The 25,028-nt window shown below is 37.7% G+C and overlaps 3 protein-coding genes and 1 pseudogene across 4 annotated transcripts; all 4 read right to left on the minus strand.

Annotated features, from left to right (window-relative positions):
• Positions 1-263: 263 nt before the first annotated feature.
• LOC148695681 (uncharacterized) lies at positions 264-731 on the minus strand. Its single transcript, XM_088697368.1, has one exon. The coding sequence runs from the start codon at positions 729-731 to the stop codon at positions 264-266; it is 468 nt and encodes a 155-aa protein (XP_088553494.1).
• A 7,569-nt stretch (positions 732-8,300) lies between these two features.
• Positions 8,301-9,779, minus strand: LOC137710057 (uncharacterized; annotated as a pseudogene).
• Positions 9,780-13,479: 3,700 nt separating this feature from the next.
• Positions 13,480-14,070, minus strand: LOC148695682 (uncharacterized). The gene has a single exon (XM_088697369.1). The coding sequence runs from the start codon at positions 14,068-14,070 to the stop codon at positions 13,480-13,482; it is 591 nt and encodes a 196-aa protein (XP_088553495.1).
• A 1,245-nt stretch (positions 14,071-15,315) lies between these two features.
• On the minus strand, positions 15,316-22,430 carry LOC137734914 (putative DEAD-box ATP-dependent RNA helicase 29). Of its 2 annotated transcripts, none has more exons than XM_068474236.2 (12): positions 22,281-22,430; positions 21,604-22,044; positions 20,260-21,421; positions 20,091-20,148; positions 18,583-18,690; positions 18,156-18,201; positions 17,595-17,671; positions 16,960-17,012; positions 16,608-16,689; positions 16,466-16,522; positions 15,863-15,989; positions 15,316-15,699 (listed from the first exon to the last, which is right to left on the minus strand). In XM_068474236.2, the coding sequence occupies exons 2-12, from the start codon at positions 21,962-21,964 to the stop codon at positions 15,485-15,487; spliced, it is 2,346 nt and encodes a 781-aa protein (XP_068330337.2). In that variant the 5' UTR covers positions 21,965-22,044; positions 22,281-22,430; the 3' UTR covers positions 15,316-15,484. The 2 variants fall into 2 exon arrangements, with proteins under 2 accessions (XP_068330337.2, XP_068330336.2); XM_068474235.2 differs by having other exon boundaries at positions 21,604-22,069; positions 22,281-22,422.
• Positions 22,431-25,028: the final 2,598 nt, after the last annotated feature.

The following is a 25,028-nucleotide window of genomic DNA, read 5'->3' on the forward strand; positions in this document are numbered from 1 at the left end:
CTAATTTTTTTCAATGTTTTTAGTTTTCACCTTAAAATTGTTAGACTTAGAGGAATTGGTATTTTTAGCAGGTATAATAGACTTGTCAAAATGCTTAGGTTTAGAAGTGTTACCATAATGAAAATCCTTCTTTCCCTTTGCAGCTTGCACAAAATTGATGGATTCAGCCTCTTTGCTCTTTGACAATTTTCTTCTTGTACACACTGAGCAATTAGTTCATCAACTGACCACGTCTTATCCTGAATATTGTAAGACACTTTCAGCTAACTAAACTTATGTGGCAATGCCTGTAGTATCATGAACACCAACAGCTTTTCTCCAATGATAACATCCATGGAACTACGTTTTTCAACTGCATCAGTCATCTTTATGATGTGATCTCGAATTAAGCTTCCACCCTCAAACTTGTAGGAAGTCAAGAGTGACATATGCTGAGCAATTTCAACCTTATCTGATTCTTTGACCTTAATCTCCACAACCTTGAGATAATCCCATGCTAGATTGCATTTCTTGATTCCACCACCCACTGTATTTGTCATGCCAATTTCAAGAATGGATAGAGCCACTTTATTAGCTCTAGTCCATCTCTCAAAATCAGCCTTTGTGCTCTTGTCAGTCAATGCCTCAAGTCTTGGAGTGTCAAGAGCAATGTTATACTCATTTAGTGTCAAAAGCAATTCTATCTCTCTACGCCATTTCTTATAATTGTTCCCACCATTGAGAATTGGCATTGCTATTAAATTGATTAACTTTAGTGAAACTATAGAAGACATCAATGAAATCAGAACTTTGAGTCTGTTAAAGATCCCTGATTTCTGTCTTTTTCACCATAAATTAAGGATATTGAATCAACTTAACCATACATACAACCTTTATTACTAAAGACATATATAGAATAAACAACTCAAGATTGACTTTGTCAATCAAATACAAATCATTTCTTCTTTAAATTTGATGCTGCAGAACACAAAAGCAGAAGAAAAAAAATTGCACTGATAACACATATGCATTCAAAAGGGATTACAACTTCATGTTAATTCATATAACAGTGGAAGTGTTATAACAACTGCAGAAATTATTTATTGATTTGATTCAACAACATATAGCAGGATCAAAATATATAAATTAATTACATCATCCTAATATTGTTGTCAGTATCAAGTATATTTAACTTACAAGGAAAAGGAAACATTCCTGTTTTGGATCGATTTTGTTATAGTTGTAAGTTTTAGCATCAAAACTCGAATTAGAACAACGATTAAGAGAGAAGAGGAGAAAAAACCAGATCTTTCAAATAATAAAGAAAACCTAAAAACAAAACCCAGACTTCTAAGTGTCATATTGTTTAAAAATAACCCCACGATAGTCTTAACGGCTCTTTAGTGAAACAGTGCCATTTAGAGCAGTTTTTTTTATTCGATTTGAAGAACACAAATATAAAACCCAGATTCCGATCTCCAAATGTAATTCATGTATCGATGAATTAAATTCAATGATTAGAACCCGCGACTCTGATACCACATGTAAGAGCAAGATTAGCATTAACAAAGATTCAACCAATTGAATCACAACTCTCCAGCGATATCAACATGAATTAAAACCCTGTTATTAAAGCTGCAATACTAACTGGCAGAATTTGATCCAGATAATGAAACCATTGTAGCTTTAAGAACTATAACCTTCTACTCTTTAGCAATACAAGAAAGCTCTCCAAAGAATAGAACTTGAAATCACAATGAGCCAGGGAATTGCAAGAACAGTGGCCAAGTTCTTATATAGTATTCTTTAACCACGCCCTATCAGAATTGGTTTAGAATTCGAACTCAACACAACATGTAAACATTAGTCCTAAATAAGTTCCAACACTGAGTTTCAATTCCACAAGAATTACTCATAACTTTTATCATACTTATTCCACAAGCAAGTCGAAGAAGTCACAGCTTAAGATTTTAGACTTCTTCGTATCAATCTCAAACACTACAGTCAGTCCTTTTCATAATTCATACTCATAATCTTAAAAGGTAGACTTCTTGGATGTTGATAACTTGATACAGTCTTTCTCCCTCAACCTCTTGCATGTTGATAAGTTAGATGTCGCTTACTATATTTACTGTCATGGAGAAATAAATTGAGTGAGAGGATTCGAACTTGACATTGCTCCAATATTAAAAAGAGAAATATCACTAAACTAAGAGAATCCATCACTCTTTGAGTTGGTGAAATTCCTAGTGGCTGGTGCTGATGGTTATGAGGGTCTATTTTCACAAACATACATGTTGGAGGTAAGTAATTTGTCTATTAATGCACTAAATTTTTCTCAAACCAAAGTTATCATTATTTACTTCACATGTATTCCAAAAATTTTGATTATTTTTTGTACAAGCAATATTTCACTTTAAACTAAATTCAGCTGCAAGGAGAGAGATTCAAACTTGGTTACTTACGGAAAGTATATATGTTCTAGCCAATGTGGATACGCCCACATCTGCCTGAAAAGCTTTTGATCTTAATAACTTGAAATCCTTGATAATTCATAGATAACATACAACTACAAAATAGAATTAGAAGTCAGTACTGGGCAAGGACTAGGGCTATATTAGAATCTAACAATCACCCCTTAAACCTTTGGATTGATTCAAGTGTTGGATCCACTTGCAACCTTGATAAAAACATCCTCCAAAGTAGTATCAGCCAGACCACATGCAAAAACTGTCAACGTACTCTTTGCATTCTCCACAGTTTGGAATACTTCTGCAAACTCTCACCTCACTCTTTGGCAGCTCGAACTTCTGTGTCCCCGACAGCTGGTAAACCTTGTTCGAATTTGGGCAGAGGGTTCGGACCATGTCCTCCACTTCTTGTTCATGATCCCAAGTTTTTGTGATTGCTAAGGCATACGATCCTCCATATTTGGCCTATAGCTGTCAAACCAACTTCAAAGTGTTATTCCAGTTTCATCGATTTAGAATTTACTATGCGTTCCACGCAATCAAAAAATTTCGTCAGTTAATTGGATGTAAAATGTCAATATTAAGCCCGACTGGAATCATTGTTAAACTAGGAGATGTGAGTGCTAAAGATGTATACAATCTGAATGCGGGTAAAAATGATTCAACAACCTTGCAAGTTGCAACCAAACACAGCCTTAATAGTTCATACTTACCTCCTTTGGATTTCCCATGCACTGCAGTGTGCCGTCTGTGAAAATTCCTAGTCGATCACATATGTACTCTGCCTCCTCCATGGAAAGTGCTGAAGATATGCACACAAGCTTTAAGTGAATTACAGAGAAGGTGAAAATCCTTAAAAGTACCTTAAAGTATCATTGATCATATATTAACAAAGAAGAGAGAGAGAGAGAGAGAGAGAGAACTGGTCAGGACAATTGTGCAGTCTTGGGCACTTGACAATATTTCGTAGATGTTTTCTTAAAGCTGGATAAAGTCCACTACTGGGCTCATCCATGTACAGAACAAAATCTACTTTTCAACGAAGACTCTTGTAAAAATACAGCACAAATAGCTTTTGCTTTTTTTAACAAACAATATCGTCTATACGAAGGAGGTGGGGGAGTGAGCTAAGCCTCACAGTAGGCTAGCCATAATAATATGGTTCAAATTTGCCTATGGCGAGAATCAAACCTAAAACCTCTCACTTACAAGTGAAATGAATACTACTACACAGTAGTACTAAACAGTAGTACAAGTAGCTTTAACAGTGATCAAGAGTAATCAAGACGTACTTTGGGATACCCATTTAGGGAAATTGTGACAGTAAGCCTTCTCTTCTTACCTCCACTATGCTTCCCGGCTTGTTTGTCGGCAACCCCAGTTTGAAGTTTATCTTCAACAAAAGCAAAAGCGGGGGTGGTGACAGTGCAGTATGACTAGTGCTTGTGGAAATAGTGACAATTCAAATAGTGACAATTCAACTGCGCTTATTGGCAAATTTGGAGGATTCTTAGTTGAAATTGATGGTGTACCATGCACCTAAAGAGATTCCATGTCATTTGAATGCCCTTTCAACTGCTCTCAATGTTAGTCTCATGCATGAATTTAAGGATTATAGACTCAAGTGTCACTGATCACATGACAAATCAAACTACAAGTGGTCCTGTACCACAGTAGTGAAAAAGTGTTGAGCCCTTACATGACGACATGGGTTCGAACCCCATCGGTGGCTAATTTGACAAAATTTATCGTTTGATAAAAATAAAAAAAATAAAAATAAAAAAAAAAAAATATATATATATATATATATATATATATATATATATATCATTATCCAAACCATCTCAAGTTTCTCTGTTGCAAATGTTAGTGGTGTTCCAGTTTTAGGAAATGATAAGCTAATATTGATCTCTGAAAATATGGAGTCTATAGCTCTATTTGTTCCTTCTTGCACTTTTTTCTCTTCACAATGTTGTTTTTCATCATCTTGTCACCAAGAAGCAGGTTGGTGAAGGATAGGATGGTAATCATCAATTAGACAGAATGATAAAACGACTCAAAATTTTATAGCCATTTTTTCTCTTTAAATTTTGGATGTCAGAACCAAACAAGGATATCAAAGAGCTTTGTGAGTGCAAAGTACAATTACGCTTGTAAGCTGGGAGAATTCTTATTGAACTGAAATAACAATTATGGCTATTAAATAGCCTTACATCAAAACAGGAATGGAAATAACAACCCACAATTTACAGGACCTACAATCGTGGTAAGTGACTAAGTCAAAACAGAAAACAAACTTGTCCCTCAAGTATAGGAGGGTTATTTGCATGACCTGGAATAAATCCCTAAAAACAAGGAACCCTAACAACTTCAACATTCTCCCTTAAATTGAATACCATTGACATTCAGTTTATTCCAGGGTATTCGCAAACACCCATTAAGTCTCGCAGCTTCAAAAATACTTCAAGCTTTAATGCTTTTGTCATGATGTCTGCAATCTGTTCTTGGGTAGAACAGTGTAACAACTCCACTACTTCATCTTTGACAAGATCTCGAAGAAAATGAAAATGTACATCTATGTGCTTGCTACGACCATGCATCACTGGATTTTTCGAAAGCTTAATGGCTGAGACATTGTCGCAATACACCATTGTAGGACTAGTTTGCACCTGATTTAAACTTCTCGAAATTCTTCTTAACCACACCACTTGACACGCACTTGAAGCTCCAGCAATGAACTCCGCTTCAGTGGTGGAAAGAGTAACCACTAGTTAATTCTTCGAGGACCACGATATTGCACCTGAATTCATCATAAAAACATACCCTGAAGTACTCTTTCAGCCATCTTGATCACCAGCATAATCACTGTCCGTGTAGCCAATAAGTTCTTCATCTCCTCCCTTCTTGTAGAACACTCCAAAACCAACTGTGCCTTTCACATACCTTAAAATTCTTTTTGCTGCTCTAGAGAAATCTGATATGGTGTAATATTCTTTCTTATTACTTCACAAAGCAAGATTACATTCTTATACACATTATGTACGACAAGATCTTACTCTACTGCCCATAATTAAGGCTGACTGAGGACTAAATAAGGAAGTAAATCACTAAAGAATAATATACAATGTTTGACCTAATCAATCTAAGATATCCTCTTTAACACCCAACTTGTTGAGTAATGCTTCAAACTGCACCGAACCTAGTGCTTTGGTAAACAAGTCAGCTGGCTGGTTTGTTGTTCTTATATAGGCTGTTTGCACCACTCCTTCTTGTACCTTCTCACGTACTACATGGCAATCTATCTCTATGTGCTTTGTTCGTTCATGAAATACCGGATTTGAAGAAATGTGCAAAGCAGCTTGATTGTCACACAACAACGTAACAGGTTGTGCATGGTGCACTCTCAAATCTGTCAAAATGTTCTTCAACCATGTGACTTCACAGCATGTAGTGACCATAGAACGATATTCTGCCTCTGCACTGGAACGAGACACGGTGCTTTGTTTCTTTGTTTTCCAAGAAATTGGTGCTTGGCCAAGCAAAATGCAATAACCAGTTACAGATCTTCAAGTGTCTTTACATCGGGCCCAATCAGCATCACAAAATGCTCGTAATTGCAATGAACCTGTGGAGGGAAGAAATATGCCTTGTCCAGGAGCTTGTTTGATGTACCTGAGAACTGTATGAGCGGCATCAAGGTGTGGCTGCCTTGGTTTATCCATGAACTGGCTCAACACATGCACTGCATACGTTAGATCAGGCCTTGTGATAGTCAAATAAATCAATCTACCAACAAGTCGCCTATACAAGGATGGATCACTTAATAATTCTCCATCTGTTTGTGTGAGAGATAGATTTTGCTCCAGAGGAACCCTTGAAGGTTTAGCTCCAAGAAACCCAGTGTCATCTAATATTTCCAAGGCATATTTACGTTGGCATAAAGTGATTCCCTTATTTGATCTTGCAACCTCTATCCCCAAGAAGTATTTGAGTTGTCCCAAGTCCTTTAGTTTGAAACGTGAGGAAAGAAATTTCTTGGCCTCTTCTATCTCTTGCAAATTATTCCCTGTGAGTATTACATCATCAACGTAAACCAATAATGCTATGAAATTACCTTGACGATGTCGGACGAATAATGAATAATCAGACCGTGACTGATGAAATCCGGCAGCCTTGAGTGCCGTGGATAGTTTGATAAACCATTGTCGTGAGGCTTGCTTTAAACCATACAGGGATTTGTTTAATTTGCATACTCGAGTCTCCCCCTTTCGTCCGAATCCAGGAGGCAAGGACATATAGACATCCTCATATAGATCACCATGCAAGAAAGCGTTGTTCACATCAAGTTGGTGTAAATGCCAACCTTGCAGCGATGCAACGCTAAGAATGACACGAACTGTGGTCAGTTTGGCAACTGGTGCAAAGGTTTCCCAGTAATCAACACCTTCAATTTGACTATATCCCTTCGCAACAAGCCGAGCCTTGTAGCGTTCTAGACTGCCATCAAGTTGAAGCTTGACCTTGTAGACCCATTTGCACCCAATGGGACGTTTGTGAGGTGGCAATGGCATGAGGGTCCAAGTGTGGTTAGCTTGGAGAGCTGCAATTTCATTTTGCATGGCCGCACGCCAAAGGGGATCTTGAATAGCCTGTTGAAAACTGGTAGGTTCTTGGAGAAGGGTAAGTTTGGTGGTGAATATTTTATGAGGAGAGGATAACCTTGCATAGGACAAAGAATGAGAAAGAGGATAAGAAATACCTGAGGCTTGGACCATACTCGTGGAAGAAGTGGGAGCAGCACGGGAAGGAAAGGCTGCCTCAACGTGAAAGTCCTGCAAGAAGGTAGAAGGTTTCGTGGGGCGAGTGCCACGGCGGAGGGGAGGAGTGCTACATGGGGGAATCAAAGGTGATGGAGAAGCACCTGCTAGGGAAGTGGTGGAGGGAGGTGATGGAGAAGCAGGAGACTCATTTGTAATGTCAGAAAAAGGTGGAGAATTAGGAGACTCATTTATAATGACTGGAGGAGAGGGCTCGCTAAAGGCGTCCATGGTAAAAGACAAAGGTGAAAGGAAAGGATGTGATGGTGGTGCAGCGGATAAATCATGGTTTTGTTAGGGAAAGTGATCCTCCAAAAACACGACGTCTCGTGAGACGAAGACCTTCTTAAGTGTGAGATCAAAGAGTCTATAACCCTTTTGACCATAAGGGTAACCAAGGAAAAGACAACGACTGGCACGAGGATCAAATTTGGAAGGACGTTGTGCATGAGTGGAGGCAAAGCATAAACAACCAAAGACGCGTAAGTGGGAATAGTTGGGTTCTTTCTGGAACAATGTTTCATACGGTGTTTTCCCGTGAAGAAGGGGTGTCGGTGTCCTATTGATGAGGTAGGCAGAAACAAGAATGGCGTCCCCCCAAAATCTTTTGGGAAGAGAGGCTTGAAAAAGTAATGCTCGAGCCATATTAAGTAGGTGCCTATGTTTACGCTCAGCGACACCATTCTGCTGAGGCGTATTAACACAACTAGATTGATGTAAGATTCCTTTGAGGGCATAAAAACGTTCAAGTTTAAACTCAGGACCATTATCACTTCGCACTATTTTGACCTTAGCATTGAATTGAGTTTCTACCATGTGAATAAATTGGACTAAGAGGTCGCGTGTATCTGATTTTTGTTTCATCAAATAAACCCATGTGCTCCTAGTATGGTCATCGACAATAGTGAGAAAGTATTTGGCACCGGAAAGAGACGCAACTTGATAACCACCCCAAATGTCAATATGTATTAACTCAAAACATGATTTACTAGAAATGGTGCTCAAGGGAAAAGATAATCTTGTTTGTTTGGCTAATGGACAAATCAAACAATTATTGGAAGCACAAGATTTATGATCAACAATGGGAAATAATGAAGAAACTTTTGGAGAAGGGTGTCCAAGTCGTTGGTGCCATAGACTAGGAGAAGTAACTTGGACGTGGTTGCATGTTCCTTTCTTAGGAGGGTCAAGGTAGTAAAGCCCCTTCCGTTTAATTCCCGTCCCAATCGTCTTCCCCGAGCATAGGTCCTGTATGACACAAAAATGGTTTAGAAAAATGGTGATATAGTCTGAATCACATGCTAACTTGCTGATAGAGATCAAATTTAATCTAAAAGGGGGTACGCATAAGACATTGTCAAGAATGAGATTGGGTGAAAAGATTATTTGTCCAACATGAGTAACTTTAGCAAAGGAGCCATTGGGTAACTCAACAGTGTGGTTCTCAACTGGGTGTGAATTCGTGAGAAGATCAGGACTACAAACAATGTGGTCCGTAGCCCCACTATCCAGGATCCATGTATTTTTCTTTCCATGATATGTAAAAGAGAAAGCTTTACCTGAAAGGTCTTCAATATTTGAGGAATTACCAACTTGATTAACGGAGGAAGGCTTATTTTTGTTCAACATTTGGAGAATTTGTTTGCAATCTTCCCGAGAGAAAGGGAAGCTAGGCACCACCTCCCCTTTGTCATGCAATGTGACCTGATTCCCTTTGGAAGACATGGAATATCCTGACTCATTTTCAGCAGCAGCTTTTCTCTTTCGACAGTATTCAAAGGTGTGACCTTTCCAGCCACAGAAGGTGCACTTAAGATGTGCGCGGCAGTTCTTCATGGTGTGGTTTGTCTTATTGCATTTACCACAACGTTGCCCACCATCGTTATACTCGGTTTCGCGTCCAGCACCCTTCACAGCGAACACCGCTGCTTCTGGTTGAACAATGCTCTTACCACTCGATACTCCAGCCTGTTTCTCATGTCGGAGGACAATTGAATATGCTTTGTTTACAGTGGGCAGTGGTTCCAGCAACAAAGTGTTACCACGAACCGTAGCATACGATTCATTTAGTCCCATCAGAAACTTCATAGTTTTCTGAGTTTCAACATATGACATTATCTCTTTCCTGGTTTCACAACGGCATATGGGGATTGAACACAAGGCATCACGTTCATCCCAAAGGCTCTTAAGTTTGGTGAAATAAGAGCTTACCGTCATGTCGCTTTGTACACAATCATGGATTTCGTTTTCGATGTGAAATAGTTATACGATGTTCACATGAGAAAACCTCTCCTGCAAGTCTAGCCACATCTGTCGTGCGTCCTTGCAATGTATAACACTTCCCGAGATTTCCTTTGACATGGAACCAAGCAGCCACGTTTTTACTAGGTTGTTGCATCTGTTCCATTGTTGCAGTTCTTCAATCTGTTCATCACCTGGCTTTTCGATCGTCCCATCAACCAGCCCCAGTTTGTTCTTGACCATCAAGGCCATGGTCATGGATTGAACCCATGTGCCATAGTTATCTTCCACAAGCGGCTGTGGCACAAGTATTGCGCCTGATTGGTCCGAATGATGGAGGTAGAGTTGATGATTAGGGTTTTCCCATTTTTGATACAAAGTCATGCCAGACGAGGTTGACTTTTCTGGTTTGTCACCCATGGCTATTGCTGCTAGGGTTTGTGTTTCGTGTTTTGTGTGTGTCCCAGTTCGATCACTCTGGTACCATCTAGAGAAATCTGATATGGTGTAATATTCTTTCTTATTACTTCACAAAGCAAGATTACATTCTTATACACATTCTGTACGACAAGATCTTACTCTACTGCCCATAATTAAGGCTGACTGAGGACTAAATAAGGAAGTAAATCACTAAAGAATAATATACAATGTTTGACCTAATCAATCCAAGATATCCTCTTTAACAGCTGCGAACAAATGAGAATCAGTAGGATGCTCCATATACCTACTAATTAAACTTACAAAGAACATAAGATCAAGGCATGTAGCAGTTAGATACATGAGGCTTCCCACCATCTGCTTATAAAGCATGCCATCAACTCCCACTCCCTCTTCATGTTGTGTGAGTTTAAATTAGTGTTCTAAAAAACGGCCTAGGCGACACCTAGGCGCTAATCGTTGCTCAGCTGGTGCAATTAAGGTAGGATCAGAAGAATTAGGCGGAGCCTAGGTGGCCACCTGGGTGCTCTAGGGGGTGTAGGCGGTCCAAGGCGGAGTCGAGGCAGCTTTCGGTATGATGCGAATCCCGACTTTAATAAATTAACCATGGTTGCAGAGCTTGGTTTCAGCGGACTTGCAGGCACACTCACCATCGTAGAGAAGAAGAAAGTGAACAATTAACCCTTATCTTTTAATTTGACACGGCGTCGTTTTAGTTTGCTTTAAGTTTTGTTTACTCTTTACACGTGGCTTAGTAAGTGCCACTCTTTTCGCCCATAAAGAAACCAGGAACCAAAAAAACACTGTGTCATACAATCCTAGTAGCATTTTAATTGGAAGAAAATGGTACTAATCGACAAAATAAGAAAAAAAATATATGATACTATTATATTTTGTAAGTATAATTCTTTTTTTTTTTTTTTTGGTATACACTATCAAATAAAAACCACGCTATATTTAATTTTTATGCATTTTATGTTTCACCACATATAAAATAACATAAGATATATATGTTATATAATGAATTTCGTTAAATTAATAAAATGTGAACTTTATAATTTATGTATTCTTCTATTTTACATTTTATTGTTCAAATACTTCATAATATATATATATATATCATTTTATTTTCTAGTTTATGATAAATTATATATATTTTAAGTATAAACAGACACTTACTTACACGAAATACAATAGATTTACTTAAATCCGCCTAGTCGCATAAGCGCTAGGCCCCAATCCACTGCCTGACTAGCGTCGTTTAGAACCTTGGTTTAAATCCAGGAACCACTGGATTGTGCACTTAGTTGCACTAATCCATATTGAACCTTTCGAACACTTCATGTGCGTAGTTCCGTTGACTAATAAACATGCCATTTGTTGTCTGCACCACTTCAATGCCAAGGAAATACCTCATTTTGCCGAGATCAGTCATATCAAATTCAACCATCATGGACTTCTTGAATTGCTCGAACATAAGCTCATCATTCCCAATAAATATAGGATCATCAACAATAAGGCATACAATCAAAATTTTACCTTCATTTGCTGTCTTGATAAACAAAGTATGTTCGTAGGGACATCTATTGAAACCTTCCTTGGTGAAATATGACTCTATGCGACTGTACCAAGCTCGTGGAGCCTGTTTGAGTCCATATAATGCCTTTTTTAGACAATACACCTTGGATTCACTCCCCTTCTGCTCATAATCAGGTGGTTGCTCGACAAACACCTCCTCATTAATCTCTCCATGCAGAAAGGCTGATTTGACATCGAGTTGGTAAATCCTCCAATTCTTTTGTGCAGCAAGGGATATAACAACTCGAATTGTATCCAAGCGAGCCATTGGTGTGAACACTTCAGTATAATCCATTCCATATTATTAACTATATCCCTTAGCAACGAACCAAGCCGAGCCTTGTACTTGTCCACTTCCCCATTCTCATTTAGTTTTGTCTTGAAAACCCACTTCACTCTAATGGTCTTTCCTCCTGATAGCATGTCTGTTAATTCCCATGTATCATTTTTCTCTATGGCTTCCATTTCCTGATCCATCGTTTGTCTCCACTTCTCACTTTTCATGGCATCATCAAATGTAGTGGGATCACCATTAGTAAACAAGGCTAAATGAGCCATGTTCACACTTTCTTCATCAGAGAAACCTGTACCAGTTTCATAGTCTCTTATCCAGGTTGGTGGCCTTTGAATTCGTCCCTAACAAAGTGCATTGTCTTCATTCGTGGTATCTCCTTCTTCTAATGAATCATTACCATCAGACTCAATATTTCCCAAGTCTTCATTAGCTTCAAACCCTTCTCCATTCCCTTCATCTTCTGTATCTATTTCTTTGTCTATTTCCCATTCAAGATCGGGCAAAATGGCTTGCTCGTGACTGTCATCCCAATTCCATTGTTGATCTTCTTCAAAGACCACATCTTGGCTTACAATAATCTTCTATGAAATAGGATGAAACAATTTATAAGCTTTAGACTCTTCACTTACCCCTAACAATATGCATTTGAGACTTTTGGCATCAAGTTGTACTCTTTTATTGTCAGGTAAAAGCACATGGGATATGCATCCAAAGATTCTAAAATGATCCACTGATGGTTTGCGCCCACTCCAAACTTCTTCTGGTGTCTTGCTTTTCACGGCAAGGGTTAGACTTCGATTCAACACATGTACTACCCAGCTCACTACTTCAGGCCATAAGGTTTTTGGAATTTGTTTCTCTAATAACATGTTGCGAACCATATTCATAATGGTTCGACTTTTCCTTTCAGCGACGCCGTTTTGTTGAGTAGTATAGGCAGCCATCAATTGCTTGTGAATTCCATTCTCATTGCAGAAACTTGTAAATTCGTGTGAAGTGAATTCACCCCCACAATCTGTTCTTAGACTCCTTATGAATGCTCCAGTTTCCTTCTCAACCCTGGCTTTATAGGTTTTGAACATGGCAAAAGCTTCTAATTTCTCTACCAAAAAGTACACCCAACTTTTTCTACTAAAATCATCAATAAAGGTGATGAGATACCTTTTCTTACTATTCAAGATTGGATTTATCGGGCCACATATGTCAGCATGTATCAACTGAAGGATCTTGGAAGCTCTCCACACACTTTCCCTTGGAAAAGAATCACGGTGTTGTTTTCCCACAAGGCAGTCTTTACACACTTTTTGAGAAGCTTTGAACTTTGGCAACCCTTCAACCATATTCTTTTGTTGGGGCACTTTGAGTCCATTCCAACTCAAATGCCTATATCGACAATGCCAAAGGTTTGCTTGATCTATGGTCATCATATAGAGACACTTTTGTTCCTTTGGTGGGCGGCGAGCAACCAAAGCAAACATCCTATTGTACGTCATCTCAATCTCTACAATTAGACCTTTCTCAAGATGAAAGATCTTACATTTTCCATGTTGCCTAAGCACTGCGAGTCCCCTCTCTTGCAATTAACCGATACTTAACAAGTTGTTCTTCAATTCAGGCACAAAGAAGACTCATGTAATCATATGCACGATCTCATTCACCTTCATTCGAACCTTGCCCTTGCCTTGTACAATGGATTAGAGTCATTTCCCAAATTCACCGACTCTCTGAAATTGTCCAACTCGATGAATATTTCCCTTCTGCCACACATATGGTTGCTACATCCAAAATCAAGAAGCCAAATGTACTTCATCCCAACCTCCTTAAAATCCACATGTGCCATTAGCAACATCTCTTCTTTTGTTTCTGCATAGTTCGCCCTTGGATCCCTTGCTCTCTTAGGGCACTCCCACTGAAAATTCCCTAGCTCATGACAGTTATAGCATTCTAGGATAGATTTGTCGGACCCAAATCTACCATTTCCCCTTCTTCTTCCATAGTAGGTGCCACGACCTCCACCTCTTCCTCCATGCTGAACTCCAAACGTCACTTGAAGTGCTTGTTCATCCACAACATGGCAACTGATTCTTTGTTCGTGCACCAAGAGGCTGCTCTCAAGCTCATCTATGGATAAAGTATCCAAGTCATTCGACTCCTCAATCGAGCAGACAATATAATCATATTTTGAAGTCATGGAGCTCAAAATTTTCTCAATGATCACCACATCCTCCGTTCTTTCTCTGTGAATCCTCATCTTATTGGCTATGATGAGCGTCCTTCCAAATAATCATTGACCGATTCCCCAGCCTTCATATGCAGTACTTCAAACTTCTTTCGAATACATGCAGTTGAGTGCGCTTGACATGTGCTATTCCTCGATACTTCTGCTTCAAAGAATCACTTTACAATATCCTTCTTCATAATTGTTTCCAGGATCGAACGATCAATGGCCTTAAACAGGTAGTTTTTGGCCTTCAAGTCTTTCAGCTTCTAATCTTCCAGTGCCTTCTTCTGCGAATCACTAGAATCAGATCCTCCTACTATAGCAGTGATCCCTGTCTCCACCAAGTTCCAATATTCCTTGGAACATAGAAAATTCTCCATAAGCATACTCCAGTGATCATAGTGCCCATCGAACTTTGGAATGGCAGGTTGCACAAAGCTGCTCTCAAATGTCATGTCTCTTGTTCCTTCACGCTGGTAACTGTGTTTGCAAGTTTCGGTCAAGCCCCGTGATAGGGCTCTGATACTAGATGTTAGAACCAAAGAAGGATATCAAAGAGCTTTGTAAGTGCAAAGTACGATTACTGGGAGAATTCTTATTGAACTGAAATAACAATTAATAAACAAAAATGGAAATAACAACCCACGATTTACAGGACCTACAATCGTGATAAGTGACTAAGTCAAAACAGAAAACAAACTTGTCCCTCAAGTATAGGAGGGTTATTTGCATGACTAGGAATAAATCCCTAAAAACAAGGAACCCTAACAACTTCAACATTGGATGAGGTGAACTACTTGAACTGGGTTTCTTGGAAGTTAAATGTCACTAAACAACCGAAACGTGTGTAGTCTAAATCAAGAAAAAAGATAATACTCCAAATTATAAAAAAATTAGAACAAGTATATGTTAAATTGATATTATCTTTTACATTTCCGAACAAGTGTTTACATTCCGCCTATTAGAGAGCTTTCCGACCAACCAAAAATATAAAATATGCCTATTCCAGGACATTTTTGCATTTCCAGTAGAGATGCTGTTTGGACAAATCGGATATGGTTTTTTATCTTTTTCCATTTTTTTTGTTTTTTTGGGTGATTGAATTTAGAACTTAATATTTTTTGGAGGGAGAATCGAAGTCGGACATGCGGGTCAAAGATAAATGCTCTCAACTAAGCTACAAGCACCTTACATTAAGCCGCTAAGTGCGCTTAAGGCAGAGATACTGTTACAACTAAAATTAGAAAGAAGTACCAGTAAATACTGAAAAGCAAATGAATGGAAAGTATTTCAATAAAACAAGTCATTACTTAATACTTATCATCCGTCCTCTGAAAGAAGTACAAAATTGGTTGAACTTAATAAGTATGGTGCTCAAATAATCATTTTACCAAAGGAGCAAAGGGAAAACTCATAAGACTTGTTCATATTAGGCAACTCTTGTTTACCTCTTTCCCTTTCCTCTTTTACCATTTTTACCAAACTTTTTACCACCCTTGGCCGACTTGCTCTTCATATAAGAGACCCTGTCGGCCTTTTTCTGTCGCTCCTTGCGAACCTGTTCTAAGTCTTTGATTTCAGAACGCACGTGAGCATTAGGCACAGAGTGTTGCTTCCTGCCTCCAAAAGACTTACCCTTCCCCTGCCATCTACGGTTACCTGCAAAGAGACATGAAAACCACGAATAAGTAAAACGAGACACAAAAAGAAGCTAGCTCGGATGAACTGAGTGAGAATCTTAACAAGTGTTAAACCAAAAAACAGATCAATCGCATTTAAGAGAAACAACAGAAAAGTACATAATCTTCGGAGAGAGCATTACCTGTGGAATCCTCAGCATTCCCTTCATTAGTTCCTGTAAGAGATACTCTCTTGTGTGAACGTTCTTTCCACTTCTTGTATATCCCAGTTTTCTCAAGCTTTGCTTTTGCACCACTCTCTGTCTTTATCTGTACACCATAAAATTTAGCATAAAAGTTCTGTGTAACCAACAAACAATATATGTTGCAGGCGCACCTTGCAATGACTACTAGAGAATAACGAGTTGATGAGAATTCATTTGGGTATAATCTGGAGTACGGAAAGGAAGTTCAGTGCATTCATTCTCAAGTAACGGTTTATATCAAGTTATCAACCAAGTCTCAAAGCATGTTGTTTATGTGGTCGGTTTGAGCTAATGCTAGAATTTGACTGGTGTGTCCTCTCTGACAAGGAATCCAAGTATGCTTTTCTTTGAGAATCTGTGACCACTGTTTCTATTAATCTCATATGGGTTGATATAGTTTCAACATGGATTGGTTAAAACTTGAATTTAACTACAGATGCAATGTTATGCTCTATAGCATTTAATACAAGGAACGATGCAAAAGTGTCAAAGACTGTTGCAATATAATTATGGATGCTGAGATAAAATTAAGAAAATTACCTTGCCGCTAGCTGTCACACGATCGCCATTGTTTAGCTTTATGTACTTTTTCCCCCTCTGCCACCCATTAATTTGATGAGGTTAAGGGTAAATTTAAGTAAATAAAATTAAAACAAGAAAACAATATTACTGTTCAAAGTACCTTATCCCAATGAAATACTGATTTCTGTTTCTTCATGCCAACATTATCATCTGCAATGAGATCAATAACAGCAGCTTCCAACCTACACAGACAAATGGGGTCAACTGAAGTGCAGACCATACAATATTCATACATTTAATCTCAATAAAAATAACAAGGTAACTGAGAGAATTGTCATTGCATAGTGCTAGAAAAACTGGGTAGCTGACAGAATCGTCAACATAAAAAAAGTTCATAAATAATCCACCTGTAAAATTTCAATTATATACACTAGCACTTAACCAATAGCAGAAACCAAGTTAAAATTTTGTTAAATCAATTTCCTTAGAGCTAGAGCAGAACCGAGTATTACCTATTTGAGTCAAAGTCGTCCTTCCCTCTCACTGAAAGTCCTGCTTCGGTATGCTGGACAACAAAATATCAGAATAGGCCAATATATTAGCCAGTTTCCAACTCTTGTGATCCAAATCCACAGCACAACTCAAAACACAAAACTAAATGATGTAACAAATTTTTTAAAATTCAAAATCAAGGTGAGTAATTTGGTTTTGTTTTTATGAGATTGGTATTGAGATGTTGGTAAACCTGTTACTCATTGAGTCTTTGTACTGTGTTTATAATTATTACTAATAAATTTTGTTTCTCATAAATAAAAATGTCATAACCCTAAACCGTCACAAAAGAAACTTCCGATAACAGAGCCATCCAAAGCCAAGCACCAAAGGTAAATCTATCATAACCCAAGTTAACTGCTGCTTCCCAATCAGACCATAGCAGAGAAAAAGATAAAATCCCCAAAAATCAGGTGAAACTAAAGCCCACAACGATAACAAGAAATGATTTTGTTGTAGTTAGCAAGATTTTTTGTTTTATTCCTTTGAATCTTCTCCACCCAAAGAACCCAAAACACCACTAACAAACGAGAGCATAATATTGCAATACACCAGTGCAATTAACTTGAAAAGTTATAGAAGTTATATAACCTACATGATTAGTTGGTATTGAACTTATAAAGTTTTCATCATCCTTGAAGCTCTTTGCCTTCCTTTTGGAGCCTGAAGATACTAATACCCAAGGGAAAACAACAAAGTATTAATAATCCATTGAATAAACATGCTTAAAATATGTTAGGGGAAAGAAAAAAAAAAGTAAAAAAAGAGAAGAAACTAAATCATTCCAAACATGTTTGAAAAGTGAGGATGAAACTAAAACTAAAGGACTATATGCCACTGGATCCACATTCCAAATACCACGTTTCGGTATCAGTGAATACACCATTTAAAACAACTCGTAAAAAAGAGCACAACAGGCACAAACTATAAAATGAAAAGAACTGCAGAATTAAACTGGTACACCTTTGACCAAGTTATATTACTAGGTTCTCTGAAAATTACCAATTAAAATGAGTATAGGCTACTTAGGGATTTAGGATGACAAATTTCTCGCTATTAGTTCAAAATTAGAAAAAGTGATCGTGCACGGAAAAACATTTGAGACTGTTTCTTTATTCTAAGAGTAAAAGTGGTCAAACTTTGAGCTATGGAATACCTTTCTTCTCCTTGGTCTTTGAGGGAATAAAATCATCTTCATCTTCCTGCAAGAATCAAAAGTTCATTTTAGCACAATTGACTTGGGAAGACACCATAAAATTATCGATACAACACCTGAAATGTGTATAACCTTTGCATATACATAAATTAAATATATAGCTTACATGATGGATCCCTCAACAGAAGGGGACTGCACAAAACACAATTAATTCATGCAAACAGTCTCTGAAGCAATGCCAATTATAGAACTTGTTCCAAAACGTTGCTTAATGTTAATAACTAACCGGGTGATAGCAAGTCCTTCATACATGCATAATAAACAATGCATGATAGCATCAACATGGTGTTTCGAGTGATTATAAAAGTTGCACACGGTTGCATTTCAAAAACATCAAAACCATAAATTACACTACTGAAATTTTTACCTTTTCCGCATGATTATTATTAGAACGTTGTTGATGAAATAAATTAATGACCTCTTCATGAATAGCTCTTTTTTCCTTCATTACATCAACCCAGTGACGAGAAGAACCCTGCAAATAAGCCACATACTTAATAAAAATCAAACAAGGCCACCTTGAATATTGAGAATAGAAGCTACGAGTCATTGCACATACTCGGCTAAAGCATACATAATTACGGAGAAAATACATAACATAAGTTATTTCATGCAAAAACATTTTATTCAAACAACAAAAGGTACGGTTGAGAGGCAGTGAACATGAGCAAATAAAATGCCTAGAGCCAAAGTGGGTGAGAGTGAGGAGGAGGAGGAGAGGAATGGGGGGTGGAGACAGGCGTGTGGTGTCGTGAAAGCTTGGGGTAAGACAGCTTAACTTGTGAACTCAGAAGAGCAAAAGTAACTACAGAATAAGGGGGAAATTATTTCAAATGTGAATGCAAATATACAAAGGTGAAATACTAAATTGAAACAATAAATGGCAAAACAGATGCCTAAGCAGACAAACAATTACTAAGGATATGATTCTTCAATTATTTGACCATCTTAGTATTTAAGATTCAGGTTTTATGATTTAACCATTTTGTACTTTCTCACTACTCAACTTACCAATTGAATTACACACAACCACAGGAATCCTCATAAAAAGAAGGGAAAATCGGCATGTTCTTACAAAAAACTACCATGTTCTTACAAAAAACTACCATGTTCCTCTGGAACTATTTTGATCAGATCCTCACTACAGTATGTTGACATGAAACTTCCGAACTTGAAGGCTAAAGAATGACAGACTTCTTTACATAAATGTTGAGGGCATAAAATAATATATTTTGATTTTTGAGAACTAAAGACATTAAATTTTGTTATGTAAAAGATATTACCTGTGGACACAGACATACAGAAGATAAACACCAAACAGGAACCAAATGTAATAAACAAAATAAAGAAAGAAACAAAAGAAAAGCTATGAAAGAAATATAAATAATTGCAAACAGTGACTGTGATCAAGAGAAGAAATAACAAATACACTTTGAATTAAGCCCAGTGTTTTCTCTTTCTATTCAAAATGTCCCCAACATCCTCTCCCACAATAGGCACCACATTAAATAGAATGATATATCACCTTACAAAGAGTACATGAACGATGTTTACAAAACAACCCCCATTATATATTTTCCAATGGAAAAGCTTTATATGGTTCTCTCTTTCATGCATGAATTTCCTATATTTCGAGTTTATTTGACAAACTATGAATAGAAGCAGTTGACTAATAGGATAAATATGCCCGAATGCAACAAAGTAGCGGTTGTGAGATATAAATATAAGAGTACAAAAAACCAAAGATTTTGATCATCAGATAGAAAGAGTTTTGACTTGGTTAACAGAATAATAAGAAAAATGTCCAATAGATCAAGTCCATGCAGTTACCAATTAAATGAAATCTACTGCTGAACACATAAAGTGGAGAGTTACCTTCAGATTCTTTGACTTAGCAGCTTCACCTTCAGTTTCTAGAATTGTCTGCTTGGGTCTAGCATAAATCGCCAATGAATGGTTAAAGTTAGCAACATCATATCCTCAGAAGAAGAAACAGAATATAAGTGTATCCAGAAATATTATTAGCAAACGCTTAAGTGTAAACCTGAATGTCTTCAACCGCTCAGAAAATGCCAATGCCTTCAACTCTCCACCATCCAGTACACTTTTAAAAATTGGATGCAACCCTTCGCGAGGTAAATCTTTTGCTCTTTTAACAGACTCCTTTGAAGGTGGGGGTTTTGTCTTTGAATACAAGCGGAATGCATTTGCACAGGTTTTCACCATATTACTGAGTTCAGAAGAAGAATCTATTATCTCTCTAACTCTATCCGAAACAAGATCTATAACTGTTTGGGGAAAACGCCCATAAACAGTTTCTCCATTAGCAATTGCTTGATCAATCTTAGACATCACTCCATCCATATCATGTAAAACTTCCTCCTCTGTGGGTGCAGCCCTAATTGGCTTTGAAAGAAACAGATGTAGATCTAAAAGGTTAGGCATATCTTCAGATGTCACAAAGGAGAATGCAGTACCAGTCCGACCAGCCCTTGCAGCTCGGCCTACTCGATGAACAAAAAGTTTAGGCTTTGGGGGAAAGTCCCAATTGATGACATTGTCAAGCAATGGAATGTCAATTCCTCTAGCTGCAACATCAGTAACAATTAACTGCATAGTCTTTCTTGACCTAAACCTTGATACATTAATCTGGCGAGCATCATGATCCATGTCACCATAACATACAGACGGCTCAATGCCCTCTTCTCTAAACAAGATATTCAGAAACTCCACATGATGTTTTGTAGATACAAATATCAATGTCTGCTCACCCGAACTAATATGCTCCCTTATCAAATAAAGTATTGCAGCGTGCTTTTCTTCCTGTCTCAAGGTGAAAAACATAAGCTTCAAGTCAGGGCTAATCTTAGTATCCAAATCAAGCCGCACAAGCCGAGGGTCTTGCAGACCAGCCTTGGCAAATTCTGCAAGAGCAGAGGGTAGTGTTGCACTAAAAAGCAGGGTCTGGCGATTCTCACTCAGCTGTCCAAGGATTTTATGCAACTGCTCCGCGAAACCCATGCCAAAGAGGCAATCCGCTTCATCAAAAACAACATACTCCACTGTCCTAAGTGTCATGTCATCAACCTCAGCTAAATGGTGCATCAACCTACCGGGAGTTGCAATTATAATATCAGGGTTTTGGGCTAATTCTTCAAACTGAGTTTCCATGCTATCGCCACCAACTAGTAAACTAATACGGACATCTGCAACAAAGACAACGAATTTTGGTTCATACCATAAGTCTATGACTTAATGCAGCACTTAAGTTGACTACATTGAAAAACGCAACATTTTTCATCAAATGGGAACTTTGAGTTCTTCCACTTTCCTCAAAGGAAAATTAAAAAAAAAACCAATTTAAAATAAAAATGGGTACATAACATACCCATGAAACGGCTGAGCTCTTTGGTAAACTTGTGAGTCTGTAGCGCCAAGTCCCTGGTGGGAGATAGAATGAGAGCCCGAACGCCGCCCTGAGGTACGTGCTCCTTGAGACGCTCGAGCATGGGGATCAGAAAAGCGGCGGTCTTGCCAGAACCGGTTCTGGCCATGGCAACGACATCGTTTCCAGCTAGAATAAGCGGCATGGTCTTGCGCTGGATGGGTGTGGGTACTTTGTAGCCCTTGCGCTTGATTGCATTGAAGACATTGGGACTTAGATTCAGAGACTCAAAGCCTCCAGACTTGGCCTTCTTCTTCTGTATCTCCCTTCGTTTCAGGTCCTTTTTCGAGCTCACGTAAACCATCGTGTTTTCGGCTCTTTCGGATCTCTGTGTTTCTTCGTTACACGAATATTAAGTTGAAATTACACAGCCAAGAACTTCAACTGGAGAAGATTGCAGGCACACAAACTGTTCAGTGAGGCAATAAATTCAAAATTAAAATTCGGCTATAATTTTTTAAATTCCTTCACGAATATTGAAATCTAGAAGAGATTAATTTTAAGATAGTAAACAAAAACCCTAGAAGGGTTTCAGATTGAGAGAATAAACGAAAACGCTAGGCAACTGCAGCCATGGCGGCACTTAGAGAGAGAGAGAGAGAGAGAGAGAGGCACTAAACCTGGAGTTTGTGGGTGGCTGACGGATGAGATGGGAGGCGAGAGGTTGGAGGTGGCGTCGCTTTCTGCTCTGCCTAGGTTGGCAGCGGCGGATGAAGAGGTTGCCGCGAAATGGCAAGGGAAGGGTTTTAGAAAACCTCATGTGGCAATCCGCTGCGTGAAGGTCCATTGTATTTTCATCTATGGGCCACTTATCCCGCACCACGTGTATGACATTCTCATCCGGGATGGGACCCTCTCCCGACTCTCTTCAAGGGGATCACTTTATCGTGTGGTTCATCGTATATCGCGCAATCAGTTTTTATCAACTATTATTTGTGTTCAATTTTAAATAAAAAAATTTAAAATAATTTGTAACCGCATGATGATAGATGAATGTATACGAAGAAGTAATCCTTAAATTCCTCACAAAGAAGATTCGGATAAAATCCTATTTCGATATACCGCACCATGTGTATTAGGGGTGGGTGCGGTTTTGGGTGAAACCAAAACCAAAACCGCAAGTTTTTGCTATTTTGTTCGGTACGGTTTAGAGGCTAAAACCAAAATGAAATCAAACCATTTGGTTCGGTTCAGTTCGGTTTGGTTTTAAAAGGTTTTGGTTTGGTTTCATTGTTTGAAAAAATTATACAATATTAAAATTCAATCATGCATACAATATTAAAACAGCAAGTTACTGCATTGTTCAAGCATGCATACAATATTAAAATTCAATCAAGCATGGCTTCAATATAATCAGGCATGCATGCATACAACATACATTATTACATTAATTCAAGAATCTTTTGATTAGCTTGAAGCTTGTTGTGGTTGTGAATTAAGAATAACAGCAAGCACAACAATTAACAGCAATTAACATCAACAAAATGGTACGAGAGGTGGATCTGCATTCAGTGCATGTGAATATTACCTACATAGGGTTTGTTTTCGAGTGTGCTAATGGATTTGCGTGTTTTGAATGATTGATTGTCATTCGGTGCATGTGAATGAATAATATCCAAAGCAGCAGGCATTGTTTGTTTGAAATATCTAACCACGTGGAGACCGAGAGAGAGACAGAAAGTTAGATGAAGAATGAAGTTGAGTAGCAAATGAGTAAAGAAAGAAAGAGTACAGACTCCGACTAGAAGAAAGAAAAGAAAAAGATTATGTGGCCATGTTATGATGTGGTTAAGTCCATACTAAATGTATGGACTCAATGAAATAACCAATTAGAATTTAACATTTAATAAAGTTATGCGGTTTCGGTTCGGTTTCGGAGGGCCGGAACCACAACCAAATCATTTTTTCCCTATTCAGTTCTGTTTCAAACTGAAACCATTTTGAAACCGCAAAACCGACATGTTCGGTGCGGTTCGATTTTGTTCGTGTTTTAGTTTCGGTTTTTGGTTTCAAGTGCCCACCCCTAATGTGTATGACATTGTTATTCTTGGATCAACTTTAATTGTTGCGTTAGAACCTAAAATTTAGATTCTAAACCAATTCAAATCATTTTCAATGGGCCTAAAATAAATATTTCTATAAAACCTAAAATTTAGATAAAATTAGCCTAAAAACAATCTAAATCTATTTTTCTAGCCCATTATTGCGAGTGGACGCGCCAAAAAGAAGGCCAATCTCGGCCCAACGATGCGCGACACTTACTTGCATGCAACACATGCGACAAGGCAGTCAACAATGGGACCTAGTGGGCTGACACATGTCAGTCACTTTGCATGAGTCCAACCACTCTTTTTGGTGATCCAACGGCTGGAATTAATGGGTCGTTGTTTGATCCAATGGTCCAAATTCACATTCATTTTTTTTTAGAATTTAATTTATAAATTCATTAAATTCAACGACTATGATCGAATATGATCAACTCTAACGGTTAAAAAAGTCAAACGCCCCAAAATTAAATTCAACGGCTAAAATAATAAAAAAAAAGTACTTAGATCAAAATTCACTCTAAAACTCTATAAATACATATGTATTTGTTCAAACATCCGCACAAAATTCGTTGCCCTCATATAATTCTTCCATTCTTTATTTCTACCCACTTCCAAACCTATTTCTTCTCATTTCTAAATTTTTCAAGATGGAAAAATATCATATTAGAGGTACTAATTGGTGAAATGATGAAGATTGAAGCATATTTAATGATTTTTCATTATTTATCGGAATTTTAACATTTTTAGGTTAAAATATTCATAAAAATAAATTAGGATAATCTACATAAATTTTATTATTATAGTTACCGAATAAAAAAATTAGGTTAAATTCATTCTTTAATCTCTCAGGCTAAAATTTAAGACAAAATCATTGGAGAAAAAAACTGATTTTGATTAAAACCTAATGGCCCCTTTGGTATCCTACTAACAAAATTCATCCTTTTTAAAAATATTTTAAGACCATATCTTAAGATCAGTTTTTTTTTTATAAAACTCAAAGACTTGTTTGGTATGACATGATGCGAGATTTATACGCACACAAATTAAACCCTCTTTTCGTCAAATTATAGTATATGTATAAGTAGGGATCGTTCTGGACCGGGGATTAGGAGGGATTGTTAATCACTTGGATTTGACTCAAAAACGTAAAAACACAATATAAAACACTAAACTAGACTCAAAGAATGTAAAACTAAACTTTAAAACACTAAGACAAACCAAAGACTCAAAATGCTTTTAAAAACACAAACTAAAATGATTTCTAACTAAATTGACATTAAAGTAAAGGGGGATTTAAGTTTATACGAAAATTGAAATAAC

The sequence above is a fragment of the Pyrus communis genome, chromosome 7 (assembly GCF_041283825.1).
Source record: "Pyrus communis isolate YQ-2024b chromosome 7, ASM4128382v1, whole genome shotgun sequence".
Classification (NCBI taxonomy): Eukaryota; Viridiplantae; Streptophyta; class Magnoliopsida; order Rosales; family Rosaceae; genus Pyrus; species Pyrus communis.